Source organism: Macrotis lagotis, chromosome X (genome assembly GCF_037893015.1).
Source record: "Macrotis lagotis isolate mMagLag1 chromosome X, bilby.v1.9.chrom.fasta, whole genome shotgun sequence".
Taxonomy (NCBI): domain Eukaryota; kingdom Metazoa; phylum Chordata; class Mammalia; order Peramelemorphia; family Peramelidae; genus Macrotis; species Macrotis lagotis.
The window spans coordinates 541,911,355-541,929,404 of NC_133666.1; the positions used below are offsets into that span (position 1 = coordinate 541,911,355).

At 34.7% G+C, this 18,050-nt stretch overlaps 1 protein-coding gene across 1 annotated transcript in view; it reads right to left on the reverse strand.

Moving 5' to 3' along the window:
• Nucleotides 1–2,524: 2,524 nt before the first annotated feature.
• The window catches only part of NBN (nibrin), a 46,913-nt gene continuing 31,387 nt past the window's right edge, over nt 2,525–18,050 (reverse strand). Inside the window, exons 13-16 of the mRNA XM_074199908.1 lie at nt 14,527–14,679; nt 13,224–13,337; nt 6,796–6,845; nt 2,525–5,180 (exon numbers count right to left, since the gene is read on the reverse strand). Of these exons, the coding sequence (XP_074056009.1) occupies nt 5,150–5,180; nt 6,796–6,845; nt 13,224–13,337; nt 14,527–14,679 (348 nt within the window). The 3' untranslated portion in view covers nt 2,525–5,149. The remainder of the gene's footprint in view (nt 5,181–6,795; nt 6,846–13,223; nt 13,338–14,526; nt 14,680–18,050) is intronic.

The following is an 18,050-nucleotide window of genomic DNA, read 5'->3' on the forward strand; positions in this document are numbered from 1 at the left end:
AATTTGCAGAACACTTGCTATATAAATTATTCCAATGGATCTTTACAAGAAAAATATAAGGTAGCTGCTACGGTTAGTAATATTCACATTTTACAGATAGGGTGACTGAAGTGCTGAGAATTTTAATCATTTGCCCATGTTCACACAGCTGTCATTAGGAAAATTTAACTCATTCTGATCTAGTATTCTATCCATTAGACCAGTCACTTCATATAAATATATATATATGTAAAATCGTTAACATTGGGATTTTAACAGTCACTTCATCTGTATGTGTATATGTGTATATATGGATATTTAATCGCATTCTTTACATTGGGTTTTTCCTATCCTACACTTAACATCTCTTTGCAACACTAAAATGAAACTTTCCCTTAACCCTACAGTACCTTCAGGTCATCTTGCTGAACTCCCCTAAAAACCACTTTCTGCTCACTCCTCAAAGTCAACCTACATAACCATTCTCTTCACAAGAAATTAACTTGAGCAAATCCAGTGATCATTCTTCTGACACTTGACATCTTGAAACACACCTTCGTTTTTATTATCTCATGACTTCTTGGACAAGTTTTCAGTTTCTTCTTTCTCTTGCTGGCTCTCCATTCTCCTCAACTTAATTCTCGAGTGTTCTGTTCTAGGCACCTTAATGTTATCTCTTCAGGTATACATATATGTATTTCTGATTTCATTTCCTCTTTTGACTTCATTAATTATACAAATTACTCCCAAATTCATTACCTTCACTTCCAATTACCCTGAACTCTAATCCTCATCCTAGGAATATCCTGCCTTTGTTTAAAATGAAACTTCTTTTCTTTATTTTTCACTCTCATTTCTTTCAGATCAACATTTTAAGACCAAAAACTCTGGTGTCATCTTAAGCTTTTTTTTCTTCAATTTATATATCATACAATCAGTTCTGAATTCCTGTCATTTCTACCTCAATAATTTACGTTTGGTTCTTGCCTATCATTATACTGCGATTATCTGAGTTCTAATCCCATGCAGCTAGGTGGAACAGTGTATAGAGTCAAGAAGACTAATCTAGACTTCAAGTTTGACTTTAGACACTAGTTTTGTGGCCCTGAGCAACTTGCCTCAATTTTCTGTAAAATGGCAAGCCTCTAATGAAATTAACCCCCCCCCCAAAAAAGTTTTGCTTTGTCTGTTCACAGCTGAAACCATCCATTGCACTGCTACCTATTTAATCTTCTTAACTGCTATGATGTCTTCTCTTTATTGAGAACTTAATGGATTCCAAAACTCACAACTGGGGTCTTACCTAACTATCCAATCTTAACTCATACTATTCCCCATTAACATTTTCTTCAATGGAACCTAAGTTAAGTCCCCTATTGTCATGCTGCTATTGTCTTTATGCTTGTGTGTTATCCATATATGGAACAGACTTTCCTTGCCTGTTAAATAAGTACTGTGTTGAAATTACTTCAAGGTTCAAATCCATCTTCTCCATGAAGCCTTAACTCACCTAGTATCTCCAAATTAATTTTTCAAATTTCTTTTAGCACCTCATTCAAACCTATTGTTATCATGGCTTTTTGCAGTCTTGTCCCCGACCCCCCATGAATTATATGATCCTTAAGAGCAATAGGGTCAAACTCAAATAGAAAGAGCCACTAATCTGTACATAAGGATCCTTGCTAATTTTAAAATGCAACGTTACCCATATTTTATTGTATTTTTTTTATTTCCTAATTACATTTTAATCTGGTTCTTGTGTTTGATCCTTTTGCTTAAAGAGGACCTTTGTTGTTTCCTATCTTGGACAACACAATGCCCTGAATCTCATAGGAACTTAAATGACTGCTGAATAAAATAATGACAATGGCATATTTATAGTTTAAAGATTAATGTTTGACTTTGAACTCTGTCCCTAACTAGCAGTGAAACTTAAGTAATTCACTTAAGTTCTCTGAGGTTTGGTTTCATCATCTGTAAAATGGGGATGCTACACAACTTGCACTATCCTCCTCGCAGTATTATTATGAAGGCATTTTGGAAATAGCAAATCACTGGATATGTGTAAGCTATTACACATGCAAAAAGATCTGTGATCTGACTGATGTGAGCATTACTTCCAGCAGTGCAGACCACAACTCATCCATGCCTACTCATTAAACAAAGAGAATTTATTATGGTCTAATAGTCTTTAACTGGATTATTTCTTGAGAATACCCAATACCAAAGTCAGCTTAGTGAGCACTGCTAGCTAGCATCCAGTTCCTCAACAGATGCATTACTTCCAGTTATATGGAAAACTTGGCTGAAAACAAGAGCAAAAGTGGTAAAAAAGTTTAATACAAAAAAATAAAAGATTTGACTTTCCCACAACTACCTCCAATGAAATCATTTAAAATAAAAGTTTAAGTGGTACAGCATGGAATTTTTTATTAGGTTTATGGGAAAAGAAAGATATATGAAAAGATCACATTTTGTAAAAGTTACTAGTAATAAATTGTATCTTAGAGATTCATCCCCCCCCCCCAGGATTTAATTTATGCTGTATGTTTTTAAAACTGTTCAGACTAATGTAAATTAGTCACAAAATTAAATACTAGACCCCTATGGGAGCACAGAAATATAATTTTAGGCCTCAGAAGAAAAGCAAAGTCAACAGGTAAAACAAGCTAGAACAGTCTTCTCTGGCTAATTTAATAAAAGCCAAAGTTCAGTGTTTTTCAATCCCCATTCAGATCAACTATAACTTAAATTTCAAATAATTGTAATGGAAGCTAAGATTACAAACTATGGATTCAAATTTGAGAATGTTTAGCAATTCAATGCACAAATAAGTGAATTCTGGTGGGTTACTTAGTGACTCACTATGACAACTTAAAAAGGGACATTCTAGCATAAGAGCCTGCTTACAACTCTAGTTTCTAAATTCATATGCAGAATCTGACTTTTCTAAATGTTATAATTACACGATTAGGTACAATTATGATTAATAACCACCTTTGAAAAAAATTAAACCAACTTATTTATGTACAACTATTTTACCTCTACTAAGATTCTGGCATAGAAAGAACATTTATGAAGACACTAGAGCGCCAAGATAGCAAATGCCTTTATTCTGAGGTAGAATACATTTGAATAGAATGAGTGAGTTAGGTATAACAATCTCCATCCTTCCCTACATCCCCACTCTAAGTCAACCGTAGCTCTGAGGCATTTTTAAATTTATTTTACACTCATACAAAAAAACCATCAAAACGTTTTTAAATTATTATTCTTCCTTCTTTCTAGTCTAACTTCTAATTCTAATACCCATTTCACAAATCACAGAACAGCATGTCCCTTAATGACAAGTTAATGTTGAAAATGGAAAAAAAAAACCTCGACAGATACTGCAAAGGCTAGTATTGTTTCATTTCAGACTAACTTCATGAATTAAGATCACTTACTAGAAATTTTAATGTATCCTAAATTTTCTGAAGAAAAACTAAGTCTATGAATAAAAAATGATGTATACCTCTCAAAACTGGTATTTTATGATATGTATTTTGACGCAGGCAAATGTCTTCAAAAATACACCTAAACTAATAACTGCAAAAGAGAAGTATTATACAGGATGTCATGAGAGTGTGAATAAAAATGATGAGACATCTCCACAAATAGCATTTCCAATTGAAAATATATATGTTCTAGTGATATTCTTATTATGTGAAGGAAACATTAGGAAGGCCTCTAGCACATTGGGTAAAATTTCCCTATGGTGATGAATTTATGGAAAGGCATGGATAAGAGTCACACAGGATAAAGAGGCAAGGGTGGGTTGGATGTATGTGCATATCAGAGGAAAATATTCAGTAAAGAGAACAAATATCCAGTCAGATATTAATAGAGTACTATTTGTAAAGGAAACCAAATAAACACTCATAAAGAATGATCATTATTATAGACTCATATTTAGGATACCCTAAATACATACCATCACCCACCCATACCTACACTTTTTTGCTTCGACACTAAATAAAATTTCGGGGAGGTGATACAGTGGATAGAGCACTGGCCTTGAATTCAGTAGGATGAAAGTTCGAATGTAGCCTCAGATATTTATGAGCTTTTTGACTTTGGGCAAGTCACTTAACCCTGATTGCCATGCATCCAGGGTCATCTCTAATGATCCTGATTCATATCTGGCTACTGGACCCAGATAGTTTTGGAGGAGAAGGTGAGGCTGGTGACTTAGCACAGTATCCCCTTACTAAAATCCAGTTCATATGCTTGTCATGGTATCACCTCCCCTAATGTCATGGACTTCTTAAAAAATGAAGTACATTATTATCATCATTATAGAATAAAGACAGTAAAAACACATTCATGATAATTAAGTCAGGTATCTGGAAAGTCAACTGGATGAAAGTGGTATAATAATGGCTATTCAAGTAGAACCTTCAATGCGAAGAGTATATGATTAACCAAATCAATTATAAATTGAACTGAATTAGAATAAAAAAGCAAATAATAAAGAACACTGGACTTGAAGGTATGAGATCTAAATTGTGAGTGATTAATTCTCTATTTCTTTTTAAAATTAAGAAACTATATTACATAACCTCTAGATGTCCCTTTCTGTTCTAAAGTAACTATTATCAGGCAGCTAGTGACATAGTGAATGGACCAGCCCTGGAGTCAGGAGGACCTGAGTACAAATCTGACCTCAGACTTGTAATAGTTGCCTAGTTGTATGTCCTTTGGCAAGCCACTTAAACCCTTAAATTGCCTTAAATAGATAAAATTTGAAAAAAAATAACTTATTGATTCTAGCAAGCCTCTTATTTTTCAATATAAACAGGACACAATACAACCATAATTTGAATTTTATCTTAAGAGATTTTTTTTTTAAATCCAACTTGATACATAAGGTAGAGCATATGTCTTGAACAATGGAATTAGCGTGAGAAACTTACATTCTAATGCTGGTCCCCTGTTCAAAGAGATCACCAAAACAGATGAACTGACACTTGCTTTCTTTGGGGGGAAAAATGCATTTTTTTTGGTATTTTATTTAGTGATGAATTTAAGTTATAAAACATCTGCTATTGAAATCTCTTCCATATATAACATAAACTTGAAACATTCAAGTAAATGCTTGCCATATAATTGCTTCATTATTTAACTCCAGTTATCTTCTCTTTCTTACATTAGGATCATATCTGAAAAAAAAGAAGAAAAAGAGGTCAAAATGACCTAAAAAACAATTTCTATTAATTGGACATATATAATTAAAGAATTTTTCAGCAGAGTGAGCAAGGAAGGAGTTCTAATTTTGCTTTTGTCACAAAGAGAGAGGTCAATGCAAAGAACCATTAACTTGTATTAGTAAAGAAAGTTTCTCCAATCTGAGAGGCCCCTACATATATATTTTTTCAGATATATATATATATATATATATATGTATGTGTATATAGCTGTAATCCCAGGACCAGTCCCTATTCCGACCCCTACTTAACTAAATATAGCCATCTACCTGTCCACTTTTCTGTATTTTTACTGCTTTACCTGCAAATTGTGACAATCGCTACTTAATACTAAAAAAAAAGAAAACACTTTAAAAAGATAACTTAAAATGAATACATATCTCCCCCAGTTTCCAGAAGTTAGGATTAAAACACATATTATAGATTCACCTCTCAGTAAACTCTCAGTAAAGAGAGCAAATATCCAGTCAGACATAATCTATACCATGAGGTACCATGAAGAGTTTAATCAAAAGCATAAATTAACACTCCCTAAAATGTTAACATGTTTTCCTATAGCAATAAAATAAATTAAGCAGTTCAACATGCATATGCCCCTTTGTGGACTTCTTTTCAAGGAAAAAAACACCCCTAAAATCTCCACAGATAATTTACTTGGCAATGAATTTAAATCAGAATTATGTTCTCTGAAGGAAAAAAATTGTTATATAACCTTTATTGAAAAAAACCTTTTTGTTCTACATTTAAGAATACTGTAAAATTATACTCTCCTGCATATCCTTTTATAATGCTGTCTTTTATTTAATAATATTTAAGAGAAAATTTGATAAAATAGGTAAATTTTTACAATGCCCAGAGGAATGTGTTGAACAGTAATTAAATCACACTCAACCTTACATCCCTTCCCACCAAAAACCAATTCTAATTCTGATATTACCTTTTGTTTTCATGCATGAGCAACTTAAGACTAAACAAAATGATCTGGCATTTAGCTGGCCTTAAGGCAGAACTCATTCATTAATGCTTTTGCATAGGCATGAAAATGTCACATCTTATCAATCACATTACATTACTAGGAGAATAAAGTTAGCTTAGTGCCATTTAATTTTTTTGGCTCCAGCCCACACAAAGATTTTAAGTATGTGGTGGCATATACTCATAACTGATATATCTTAAGTTGAAGTATATCTCATAACCAACATAGCAAGCTCCAAAATCTAAAGGATGATTGTTTTAAAGATTCTAAACTTAAGCAGGAAAAAAAAGAAAAATGGATACATTTATCTAGTATTTCAGAAAAGGAAAATAGACCAGTCTGGTGAGTTCTTGAAATATGCATAGTGGTATCTTCTCAAAAGTTTCTATTTAGTATATTGTATATATCTGTATACATATGTGTACACACACATACATATGTAAGCTATAATCATTACTACTGTGATAAGGCTAAAAAACATGTGCACCCAGCACACTAACTACTTCATGGCTAACTGAGATCATATGCATTATATATTTACTTTGAAATAACATAATTGAAAGCACTTGAAATCTGAAATAAACAAAAATTTACCTAAAAAGATCATCCGCAAGTGATTCTTCTTTTGCATGTTTGTTCTGTACCTATCAAAATAAAAAGAGTTTAAAAATTTTGTTCTATGATGAATATGGGGAAAAAAATCAAGTGTTTTGCTTTCACAAGGGTGAGAAAGGATAGAGTCTCTGATGTCTGTGGGAATAATACATTACAAAAGCCAGCATATCTGGTCTTTGTGGAATCTCAAGAGATCCCAACCTGTTTCCAGGAAGGAGAGAGTTAAGACAAAGGGAAAAGGTGAAATAACTGCAGGAATTGAATGGGAGTCTGTGCTAGTGTCCTTTGTACCTGCTCAAGGAGGTAGCTGGTCTTGCTCTTTAGTATAATGAGCAGGGTGGGGAAAATATATGGGGCAAAATATATCAATTAGATCAGCCAATGACTGACATGAAGGGGGAGGAACAAAGCCTTTCAAAAGTGCATAAAACAATCTAGTATTTCAGGATTTCAGGGCCCCTCTTCCCTTGAGAGAGGTGTGCCATTTATTAAGATGTCTTTATTTTAATCACTGGACTAAGTATTCACAAGCCACTTATAACAATTTGGGGGCTTGTTTGAGATATAATGTAAATTCTCTTTTACGATATTTCCCCATTAGAATACAAGAAAATAATATGCGAAACTTCTTGATTTCAAGCACACTTTCTTGGTGTTCTCTGCAGGGGAAATATCTGAGAGATTCCTGGGAAGATTGGTCTGGGCTTTGGATCCGAGAGTGATTAGAATGTCTGGGGGTTTAAGAATGGGGTGATCTCCAGAGTGGTGAGATGACCAGAGCTGCCCTGGGCTGGCTAAGAAATCCTTCAGGTGGGAGATCTATCCCAAAGGAGAGGCCAGAGGATAATAAGGTGCCCCAAAGGGAGAGAGGGGGATTTGGGATCCCTCTCAGGAATTTCCCCAAAAGGCAAAGCCCACCAAGGGGAAGGCTGCAGGCTGGATATGGGAGGCCAAGGAGCCTCGTGACTGGTAGCCAGAAGCTGGTAGATGGAAGGAAAGAAGCTGTTGATTGGATCCAATGTGCGTGTGGTCCCACGAGGTGTGTTTATGTCTTGCGTGTTCTGTTTTTGGGTAAGTGGTCTGGGTTGATTATTTCTGGATTGGGGGAGTCAGTTTAAGTTTTAAACTATGGGGGAGCTCAAAGTTGAGCCAAGGAGTTTCGAAAAGTGGTGGGGGGGGAATGAAGTTCTGCAGCACCAGTGTCCCCCTAGTGCAGCTTGTCCCCACCCCCAATGAGCCAGCAGTAGCAGTGGCTGGTGAATGGAACTGGAGAGAGGGAGAGGCTCTTAAACAGAAAGCTGTGCAGGGGAGTTTAGAAAGGAAAAAAGATAATTTAAAGGGAGATGATTAGAGTGAGAAGGTATAGGAGGGATGATTTCCACCTTAGCTCTAAACTTAAGTCTAACAGGAGAGCCTCACCTGCCTGTGGAGGTGGGGAAACAGGAGACTTAGCCTTAAAGGGAAAGAGACTGTGTGATATGTAGTTGGAAAAGGAAGAAAATATAAAAACCAGGAGTTTTGGGAAGCATTCTGAGGATTTTAAAAGAGGGGAATTAGTGTTACATTCTGATGAAACTTGTACAGAATGGGAGGAATTAAATAACCTAGATTGTTAAATTGTTTGGGAATTTTTTTTTGTCTGTCTGTTGTTTTTTTAAGTTTTTGCAAGGCAATGGGGTTAAGTGATTTGTCCAAGATTACACATCTAGGTAATTATTAAGTGTCTGACGCTGGATTCATGCTCTATCTACTGTGCTACCTAGCTGCCCCTGGTTTGGAATTTTAAATTCTATTGAAAGACCTTTAAGTTAAAGGAAAGTGGTATTGTGTTACCAAGAAGAAAAATATATAATTAAGTTATCAGGGATATTTAATGATTTCTTTTGGAAAGAGAAATACTGTACTAACTTCTGTGGTCTGATTTGTTTTGATGTTCAATTGATATTGATAATTGTCAACAATCTCATAAGGCCTTTTGTTGGTAAAGAAAGTTTGTAATAATTTTCTCTTACCACATGTTTATGGAAGGGAATGTGTGTGTTTGTGTGTATGTGTGTGCGTGCATGTATTACTAAAAGTAAAATCTACTTAATATCTGTTATTTGAAAATAATGAAACATTAACAATGCCTTGTATTTATAACATAAATTAGAACTACATTGGGGCTTTAAGTGTATCATATGTATGAGATTGGATTCTTGGAGGATCTGGGTTAAAGAGCTCTAGAAGACAAAAGTGTGGGATATTTATTTTGTTCTTGTTCTAAGGGGGAATGAGATGTTTAAATAAGAATCTTATGTTTAATGTAAATTAATAATGTACGTTTAATTTTAAAGAAATCAAGAATGTGGACTTCTCTCCTGGTAACTACAGATAGCTGACGTGGGGGGGGCGGCTCTGATGATGACTGAACAAATAGCAATTGTGTGGTCCCACTGTAAGGTAACTTATTGATGAGTAACATGTATTTATCAGTTATGGGATATTATTTTGTAACTGCAGAGAGATTAAATTATCACTTTTGAGCATATAAACTATTTGAATACTGTAATGTTAAAGCCTGGAATTAATATGTGATTGCTTTGAAGGGGTAATAAGGGAAATATCAAAAATTATGACCCCCTTTTTGGATAGATCTGTGGGTTTATGCATAATGTAATGATTGGAAGGATTGTTTTGTACAATCTAGTAATTTGTGTGGTATTCTTATTGTTGTTATTAACACATACTGGAAATTTAAAGTCACCTAAGATGTTCTAATGGTTTTAAAGAACTTTTATGTGTAGAAGTTTCTAGCTATATATGTGAATTGGGACTATTTTGTATATGTACACACACACACACACACACACACACACACACACACACAAATATGTTCCAAAACTATGGTTGTTTGCTTTGAAGTAAAAGCATCTATGTAATATGAGAAAGCTAAACACAAGAAAGATAATTTGAGATTTTTCTGTGACAGTAATTAGCTGATTGCTGTGTGAGAATTTAGGAAATGAAAGGCAATCTCCTATCCAAAGGAGGTGTTTATTTGTTGTAAAATACCATAGGACAGAAGGAAGGTTCTCTAGCCAAGGGAAATTTGATATATATTATATAGAGATAGAACAGATATGAATTCAGACAAAGTGAGGCAGGTCTGGAGATCAGAGGCCTCAAGTAAGTGGTAGGAGATGAGGCATGTGGTCAGTCATAGTTAGAATTCCTGGTTTAGCAAGGACCCAGGAAGGACACTCAGAGCTTTAGGTAGGGGATTCATTAATTGGGACCCCATTAAGACTATAATTGGAGTTTAATGAATTGGATTCACATGAAGTTCTAATTAGGTAAAACAACTATTTTAGATCATGGGATTTTTAATCAATTTTATCTTTTTATGTCAGATACCAGGAAGGTCAGCAAAAAAAAAGGAAATGTTCCTGGGTCAATGTGTTCTTGGAGTCAAAGAAGCCAATAGGCTGAAGATTTCAGGTGGCAGGGAAATATACTGGAAGGGGCACCTTTTCAGTGCAGCCTGAGGTTGGACCCTTTTGACTTGACTTCCCCAAAGTGGCATTTGAATAATGTCTCACCAGGTAGAATAAATCTGACCTAAGACATTTGGATACCCACATGACCTCTGCCTGGACACTAACATTCAAAAATTATATCTACAAAAGAATTATCCTTTGATGTCCTGGATCTTTGTAGAAAAAGAAGTTTTAGGTCAACTGGATTTACCAGACAGGTTAGGTGTATGACTGTGACACCTGCTGTCAGCTACACATTTAGATAGAAATTAAGATTCCTTAATTTTTATGTTAGAGGGAGTATTTAAGTAAGAAGAATAGGAATATTTTGGAAAAAAGTAATTTTGTTTAAGGATGTTTGAGTCATTGTAATGAGAGCAGAAGGTCAAGACTTTTTATTTTTAAACCATATGCTGGGGACTCTTTGTACTAAGATAATTATTAAATGTCTATATTACAAGTTTAAGTTAATGTGGTAATTCTCAGTGGAGTTTATTCATGTAGTGAGATAGTTATAGAAGTTTACTGTGTTGAAGTGAAGTATGTATGTCAACAAGACAGTAAGGCAAAATGGAAATTGTAATAGGCCCTAGAATCTCTTTGTGATGAAAACGTGTTTTGATATGAGGTTAAGCACTTTCTTTACCAGAAGAAAAGGTCTCAGCAAGTCACCTGAACAGGAGAGGAGTTTTTGAAACTGATTCAGAAGATTCAGAGGGGCATTAGATGTCTCCAGGGGAGAAGAGAAGAGAGAAGGAGAGACACGGGATCAATTCATCTCTATCACCTCTTGCCTATGTGTATATTGTTTCTGTCCCTTTTGATACCTGTAACTTCCCCTTGATTGTGTAAGTGTGACAGCCCTACTTATGCCCTCTCCTTATAGAGAGGAGGAGAGGCAGGGTGAAGATGTTCTCCATTAAAGGGAAAAGGAGGGGGGTGGCTAGGTGGTGCAGTGGATAAAGCACTGGCCCTGAAGTCAGGAGTACCTGGGTTCAAATCCGGTCTCAGACACTTAATTACCTAGCTGTGTGGCCTTGGGCAAACCACTTAACCCCATTTGCCTTGCAAAAGAAAAAAGGGAAAAGGAGGGAGATTATTGGGTGACATGATTATATCCTACATGAGTCTGTATAATCTATCTAGGGAGAGTCCTATTCTGATTTAGAGAACAGGGTATTAGTAATGGTGGGAGGAGAATCTAGCTGACAGAAATCACTGCCCAGTCTTGGTGTGGCTAACCATTGGACTTACAGTGGTCCACAGAAATTTGAGACTTGGTCTTAGGTGCCAGTTCCCAAGTCCGGCCTAGATTCTCAGTTCCTGGTCAGAGGTGCACTGTGGCACAGGATTCTGGTTCAGAGGAGACAAACACCATGACTGTGTCAGTTCAGGGTGAGTATTGGCTATACCAGTCTGGCCAGGATATTTTCCTGAGGGGTAGCAAATGTCCGTGGACTTTTGTCTGAAAGCAGGGTACACATATCCTGGACTGCAATTTACAAAGACAGGTGGACTGAGACTCATGTGAGATGTAATGATGGTACTTTGATCCCTTGTCAGGATGCATTAAGATAAAGAAAGCTGATTACCACTGCATATACCCGTCTGCTAAGGATTGGTCAGGGAGTTGTTATCCAGGACCCGCTATCTGAGTATAGGATGGGAGTTAGGGAATGGAACCCCAATTTAATATTCTGATTAGATTCTAAGCTGTAGTGGAAATATTTGCCAATTAGACAGCTAGGGCCCTGGACTAGCTGAATGGCTAAGCCATGCAAACAAGAGTTATTCAACATAGAATTGTATTAGACAATCTGTTGGTTGGAGAAGGAGGAGTTTGTAGTAAATTGAATCTATCAAGTTGATACCTAAAAGATGGATGACAATAGGCAAGAAGTAAAGAAATAAGTAGGGACATCAGAAAGTTAGCAAACCTGGAAAATTGGACAGATCCATGCCTGATAATGAGGAAATAAGATCCTGATAGAAAAAGTCAGTACTCATGTCAATAATAAGGATTATGATTTGAAGGAGGAATTACTAGGAAGGTTTGGAAAGCAAAACTGATAAAAAGAAAAAAGGGGGAAATTGTGGTAAAGAATCAAATGTTTTGCTTTCATAAGGGTGAGAAAGTCTCACAGATGTCTGTGAGGATAATACATTACAAAAGCCAGGATGTCTGGTATTTGTGGAATTTCAAGAGATATCAACCTGTTTATAGGAAGAAGAGAGTTAAGACAAAGGGAAAAAGTGAAATGACTTTGCAAGGACTGAATGGGAGTCTGTGCTATTGTCATTTGAACCTAATCAAAGAAGTAGCTGTTCTTGCTTATTAGTATAATAAGCAGGGTGGGGAAAATGTATGGGGCAAATGTACCAATTAGATCTGTGACCCCAGCTAATGACTGGCACAAAGGGGGGGAGGAACAAAGTCTTTCACAGTGCATATAACATCTAGCATTTCAGGATTTCAGGGCCCCTCTCCCCCTTGAGAGAGATGTGCCATTTATTAAGATGTCTTAATAAAAAAACATTTTAATCACTCTGGACTAAGTATTCAAGAGTCATTTATAACAACGAACATCTATTTTATTAATTCTGATCAATCTTTTACATTTATCATAACTTCCCACTATTTCCTAATGTACATTCAAAAGAACATTAATTAAACTGTTTTATGATATATCCAAAACAAACATCAGAACTGTTTATTTTTATACACTCCAACAGAACTCATGTATGGTGACTTTCCTGTAACTTTTGTTTTCCTATAGCTTCCTGTAAGCTTGTCTTTTTGAAAGGGATTTGGTTTTGTTTTGAAAGCTCTGCTGTAAGAACATAAAAGAACAACATGAAGATAAATATATAAAATGATTTATTACTGACCTCTATTTCTTGCCTTAACCACTCTTCTAATTCTGCATTCTTTCTAGCATGATGAGCTATTAGGTCAGAGCCTCCAATGATGCATGGAAGTTTTCCTAATCCAGGATAAGTTACCTATTAGGTAGAAAAAGGTCCAAAATTATTATAATGCTTTTACAATACCATTTATAATAATAAATGCATTATGGAAGTGAGATTATGATATTTTCCAAAGTATATAGAAAATGATCGTAAACTCTACAAAGGAAAATTACATAAATGAAGTTATTTTAGTGGCCCTGAAAAAACTGTAGCTTAAGATACTTTACCAAGACAGATTAATCAAATGATGCTATTTGAAATCATCAGCAAAATACTAATTCCTCCAAAAGTCAAAACAGAATATAAGTTATTTGATAGTACTTTGAGATATAATTCATTTTTCTTTTAGTTTTTTCAGAGAGTCTAATTTTTCAATTATTACTATTACTGTGGGGCTGCTTTAGAGCAATTCAGAACATGAGTTTTTGATAAGCTCAGGGAAAGACTTATAAATTTTTCTTCTGCTTTTATAACTTTAAAAATTTGTATAATTTGTTCATTTCTAATAAATTACTATCACTGGATGGTTCTATGTATGATATGAGTTACAATACAAAAAACTAGTAAAATTTTCAATTTTTTTTCAGTTGTTAAAATTCAATTTAAAGGTAAGCTCAGAGCTTTCATGATAGAAAATGAAGCATCCAAGAATAAAATAAGAGTAATACACTCACTTATAGATGAAACTTATAGTAACAGATTCTCCTCTAAAGTCTAAAACATTTCAACCCAGGTCTTCCACACATTCCTATTCCCTGACTTGAGTACTATGAGAATAATGTTTTCATAAATTATAAGCAATTCCAAAGATTTTAAAATGACTTTTAGTTTTTCACATACCGAAATAAATATTATGATTATTATGATAGGCAAAACAGAAAAAAAGCAATTTAAGCATATAATGTATGAGAGTATAACTAGGAGCTAAAAATAAATCCTTAATATTTATAGATCAACTGTCTATTCTATGCCCATCCCCCTATAACTCCCCCCCTCTAAAAATAAACAAAAAAAGCCCCACACCCACCCAAATACTGAGTTTATCGGTTGACTTAAAAATCAAGCAACAATTCTGAAACCCTCAAAGCACAGTCCTTAGCTGCAGATATATAGAGCAAGTTTGTCACTAAGTACAGTGCAGATCAATGTTCAAGCATAACAGTTTTTATTTAAATAACTAGTCATTTCAAACAGTGATAAATAAATTAATATAAGGACCTACCTTTTTGAATTTCTTAAAGTTGTTTAGCTCTCCATAATCATTTCTTATAATGGATGTATTTCTGGATCCAGGATGACTAACCACCAGTGATCTAAATTCAGTCAATAAAAGCTTCTTGGGAAGCATCTCACAATCATCTTTAAGCTTATCATTCTTAAGTGAGGTTTAAGAAAGAAGGCATATGAAAGAAATTATATAATTATTTTTAAATTAAAGGTTTTTCTGGATAAGAATATATACAAATCTATATGAATATAGAATATATACAAATATAAGAATATAAATAAATATATGAATATAAGAATATATACAAATCTATATTTCTCCTATATGGAGAAATAAGATCTAAACATAACTATATAAATTCCCATCAGCTGCAATCAATTTTTCATTATATTTAAAAACCAATTTGTATTTATCCACATCCTATTTCTTCCTTTATACTCATGAGGCATTTACTACTTATTTACACCTCTTTTAGAGAAGGATGGATAAGGATAAAGAATGCCAACCATTTCAGGGACTATGATGTTTTTAACTCTGACAGTTTATTTAAGAAACATCTTTTTTTAAACATCTACTATCCAAGTTAAGTTCTGAAGGATAACACAAAGACGAAAGATAAATAAAACAATCTTCTTATCTTCAATAGCTTAAGAAATCTAACAGTTTGAATAGTCTAACTAGTACTAAATATTAAAAAAATGGAAAGCCAGTGACTGGAGATTTTGTTTCTAGAAGACAGGTAGAAAAACTACCAGTGATACTCACAAAGATTGCTAAGTATCTTCTATCAATTCAGATCTGCAGTCACACAGTCAAGATTTCCTGCCCCTGTACCTACCTAGGTCTTTCTGTCTTTGTGGCTGGCTCTCTACGGACTACACTATTCCTCTCCCAGTAGTTACCTAAAGCACACAATTGCTATCTAAGTTCAAAGTTGCAGGCCTATCTCCCGGCTAGAAGAGAGGATTAAACCTGCTTGAAGAACTCAAGTTATTCAGAGAGAATGAACTATTCTTATAGAAGAAAGGTATCAAGGTAAACCACAAAGAAGAAAAGTATAATTTATTCAAAAGTAACTAAAAAAGAAGGAAGGGAAGAGAGAACTCTCAGGGCCAGAGATTGTACTGTGAGGCAAATAAGTAAAGGAGGCAAATAATAAAAATAAAATTCCCACATATACATCAAAATAGTTATAGTAGCTTTTTTTTTATAGAAGCAAAGAACTGAAAACTGAAAATAGAATTGAAAATGTTATTTTCAAAGAGGATCAGTGATATTATGGGGTGATGTCTTGACTTGAGTATGAATTAAATTTAAGTGAAGCAGAGTAGCTTAAAGTTGACAGCCTCATTCTCTCTTCCAGAATAACTGATATCCTGACATTATAGGACAAAAGTCAAAATGACTGGAGAAGGCCCAGGATGCTGTGGATGACCTTGGAATCTATGATCTCTGACCATGCTCTAAGTGCTCCACAGCACCTATGTCAGCCACTTTTAAGGCTATTTTCATCTACTCACTTCACCAAAGGTAGACACCCTCTTAACTCACCAATATGTGGTTACTCTCAAATTTGTTTAACTTATCTGCCAAGATAGTTTTACCAACAAGGCATGGCTGCTGTACATGCTGCACCTTCCTGGAGCCACAGATAAAACCTGAATGCCAGGTAAACATCAAAGTAAGATAAGCAATCCTGAAATGGGCTTGGGAAAACATACCAGAGGTGCTAGTCCTCCTTGAAGCCCCCCTCCCCCCAATATATCCTGGAAACAATATAGACATTCTTCAACCGAGGAACAGCTAAACAGTGTACAAAAATGGTACAGGAGTATATCAGTAGTACACTAGACATAGTGTACAAATATAATGGAGTATGGCTCTGTTATAAGGAAAAAATTACAAATGCAGAGAATTACTGGAAGATTTCTATGACCTGATACAAAATAAACAGAATTAGGAAAACAATATTCATTATTTATAACTACAACAATTTAAATGTCAAAAGAAGAAAACAACAGCACAACTGAAACTGCATGCTGAAAAATTACAGTAACAAGCTTTGCCACAAAGAGAAAGTATACCTTCTCTTTCTCCCCCTATTCTTTGCAGAAGTAAGGCAGAACATTCACATGTTAAAGACTTCTTTGATGTATTAGTTTTACTGAATTATTATTTTTCTTTTTAATTCTTTGTTATAAACGACAATATTCTGCAGAGATATGGTGGAAAACATAAATGACTTAAAGGACAAAAAGATATATTCATATGTGAAAATCTGGGAACCCTAGAGCAGAAATATAGAAAGTAATTGGTTGAATGCTACTCAAAGGGAAAAAAGTGATATCAATACAGCAGTATATTACAGAACTCCTGTAAGAAAGCAGACAAAAAACCCCCTAAGATTAATTTTTAAAAAAGTATGCTTCCATCTGCATTCAAGACTCTATCAGTTCTTTCGAGTTGGATAGCATTTTCCCTCATTAGTCCATCAGAATTTCTTGGATCACTGAATTGCTTTCACAATTGATAATCATACATATTGCTGTTACTGAGTAGTGTCCTCCTGGTTCTGCTCACTTTGCTTTGCATCAGTTCATATTAAGTCTTCTCATGTTTTTCTGAAAGCATCCTGCTCATCATTTCTTACAGCACAATAGATTCTAACATAATCCTATACCACAACTTGTTCATCCAATTCCCCAATTGATGGATATCCCTTCAATTTCCAAATCTTTGCCATCACAAAAAGAGCAGCTGTAACTATTTTTGTACATAGGTGGATTTCAAAATCATTAAGGCTACTTTTGGCTTTAGAATCTATTTTTTCTTTTGGTTTTACAAGGCAGTGGGGTTAAGTGACTTGCTCAAGGTCATAAAGCTACATAATTATTAAGTGTCACTGGTGCTCTATCCACTGCACTACCCCTGCCCCCTCTAGCATCTATTCTAATCTAGTCCCCCTTTCTATTCTGAAAAAATGCACACTGAAGTAGAAATGACTAGAACCTTGGGGACAAATGACCATTCTATCTTATAACTAGTGATGGAGGAGAGTCAAGTTTGACAAGTATTCCTGATATTTGAAAGACAGATTTTAACAGGTGTTCTAAAAAATGAGGAATTGGTAGAGAATGGATAGATAGCTATCAAAAATGAAACTAAAAAACTCAAAAGACAATTCTGGTGAGAAGAAAAAGATTTTTCAAAAAACCAAATTAGGTACATATACAATCATTAACCAATTCAGATTTTTTTTAAAAAGTGTACAGAATATGGAAACTGAGGCATGAATTAGTTTAACTCTTTTGAGAAACAACTTGTAAGAAAAAAAATTCACTAAAATGTTCATTCCCTGATTGAGTTCACTGCTGGGCATGTATTCCAAGATAATCACAGAAATACATTAAAAATATTTGTAGCAGTATTTTTGTAGTAGCAAAAAAGGAGACACAAGGTGGGTGTCAATTAACTGAGGAATGGCCAAACAAATTGTGGTATAATGAATGATAATATTT